This window comes from Dendrobium catenatum, unplaced genomic scaffold (assembly GCF_001605985.2).
Source record: "Dendrobium catenatum unplaced genomic scaffold, ASM160598v2 original_scaffold_139150, whole genome shotgun sequence".
NCBI lineage: Eukaryota > Viridiplantae > Streptophyta > Magnoliopsida > Asparagales > Orchidaceae > Dendrobium > Dendrobium catenatum.
In genome coordinates, this window is record NW_021457583.1 from 1 (window position 1) to 1,145 (window position 1,145).

A 1,145-nucleotide genomic window follows, 5' to 3' on the forward strand; every position below is an offset into this window, starting at 1 on the left:
ATTGAATACCCAGTCCTAACCGAAGAGGACCAAATATCAGCTTCATACTTAGCTTTCAAAATATGGTTCAAAACCGAATTTGGGTTGCTAAAAAATCTCCAAGCAAATTTAGTCCGAAGAGGACCAACTTTTGATACCGCCGAGAAGAGACCTCTACCACCTTCACATTTCGGTTTACAAAGCAATTCCCAAGATACGTAGTGAATTCTAACATTTCCATCCGCTTTACTCCAAAGAAAACTTCTACACATCTTATCAAAATCCTTCAAGATTCTTAAAGGAACAAGAGTAAGAGAAGACATGAATAGAGGTAAAGACAAAAAAGCAGACTTTACCAAGACAATTCTACCTTCAAGAGAGATGTTTTTTGAGCCCCAAGTATTTAATCTTCCAGCCGCTGCCTCTAAAAGATTCTGGGAATCCGCTGTTTTCAACCTCCTCAAAGCCATTTTAATACCCGGATAATTGAACTCCTTAACCTTTTTAAACTTAAGAATCTTCATCATTTTCTTCTGAACCCTTTTCCTTGTATTATTTCCAAACAAGATCATGGATTTTGATTGATTAACCATCTGGCCCGTCCAATCATAATAATTGTTTATAATTCTCCTCAACTCCTTAACCTCCTTCACCTTAGCCTCCGAGAAAATAAGAATATCATCCGCAAACAAAAAATGAGAAACTTTAGGAGCTAATCGAGAAATAGATATACCTCTATTTACCCTTAAGCAAAGAGCATCAGACAAAATCTGAAAGCACAGAATGAAGAGAAAGTGAGATAAAGGGCATCCTTGCCTAAATCCACACTTCCCTTCAATCCAATCCGTCTTCTTTCCATTAATCAAAATACAAAACTTCGGATTGAGCACACAACTTAATAAGAGTTCCCTAAACTTAGGGGGAAAATTAAAATGAATAAGTACTTGCCTCAAAGCATCCCATCCCATGCTATCGTAAGCCTGCTCCATATTCAGCTTGATTGCTAGAAAACCACCTTTAGCTTTGGACCATCTGAATTTATTGAAAATCTCTTGAGCCACCAACACATGATCAGATAAGGATCGGACTTTAATGTATGCTGCTTGATCTACCGAAATGAGTTTATGAATAACCTTCTCCAACCAGTTAAGAAGCATTTTTGCAAT

General features: G+C 37.2%; 1 protein-coding gene across 1 annotated transcript; it reads right to left on the reverse strand.

Moving 5' to 3' along the window:
* Positions 1-9: 9 nt before the first annotated feature.
* LOC110104049 lies at positions 10-1,136 on the reverse strand (the record flags this gene model as incomplete). The annotated part of the gene is made up of 2 exons (XM_020832992.1): positions 924-1,136; positions 10-749 (listed from the first exon to the last, which is right to left on the reverse strand). Coding segments are annotated over exons 1-2 (953 nt in total), but the record flags the coding sequence as incomplete, so codon positions are not given.
* Positions 1,137-1,145: the final 9 nt, after the last annotated feature.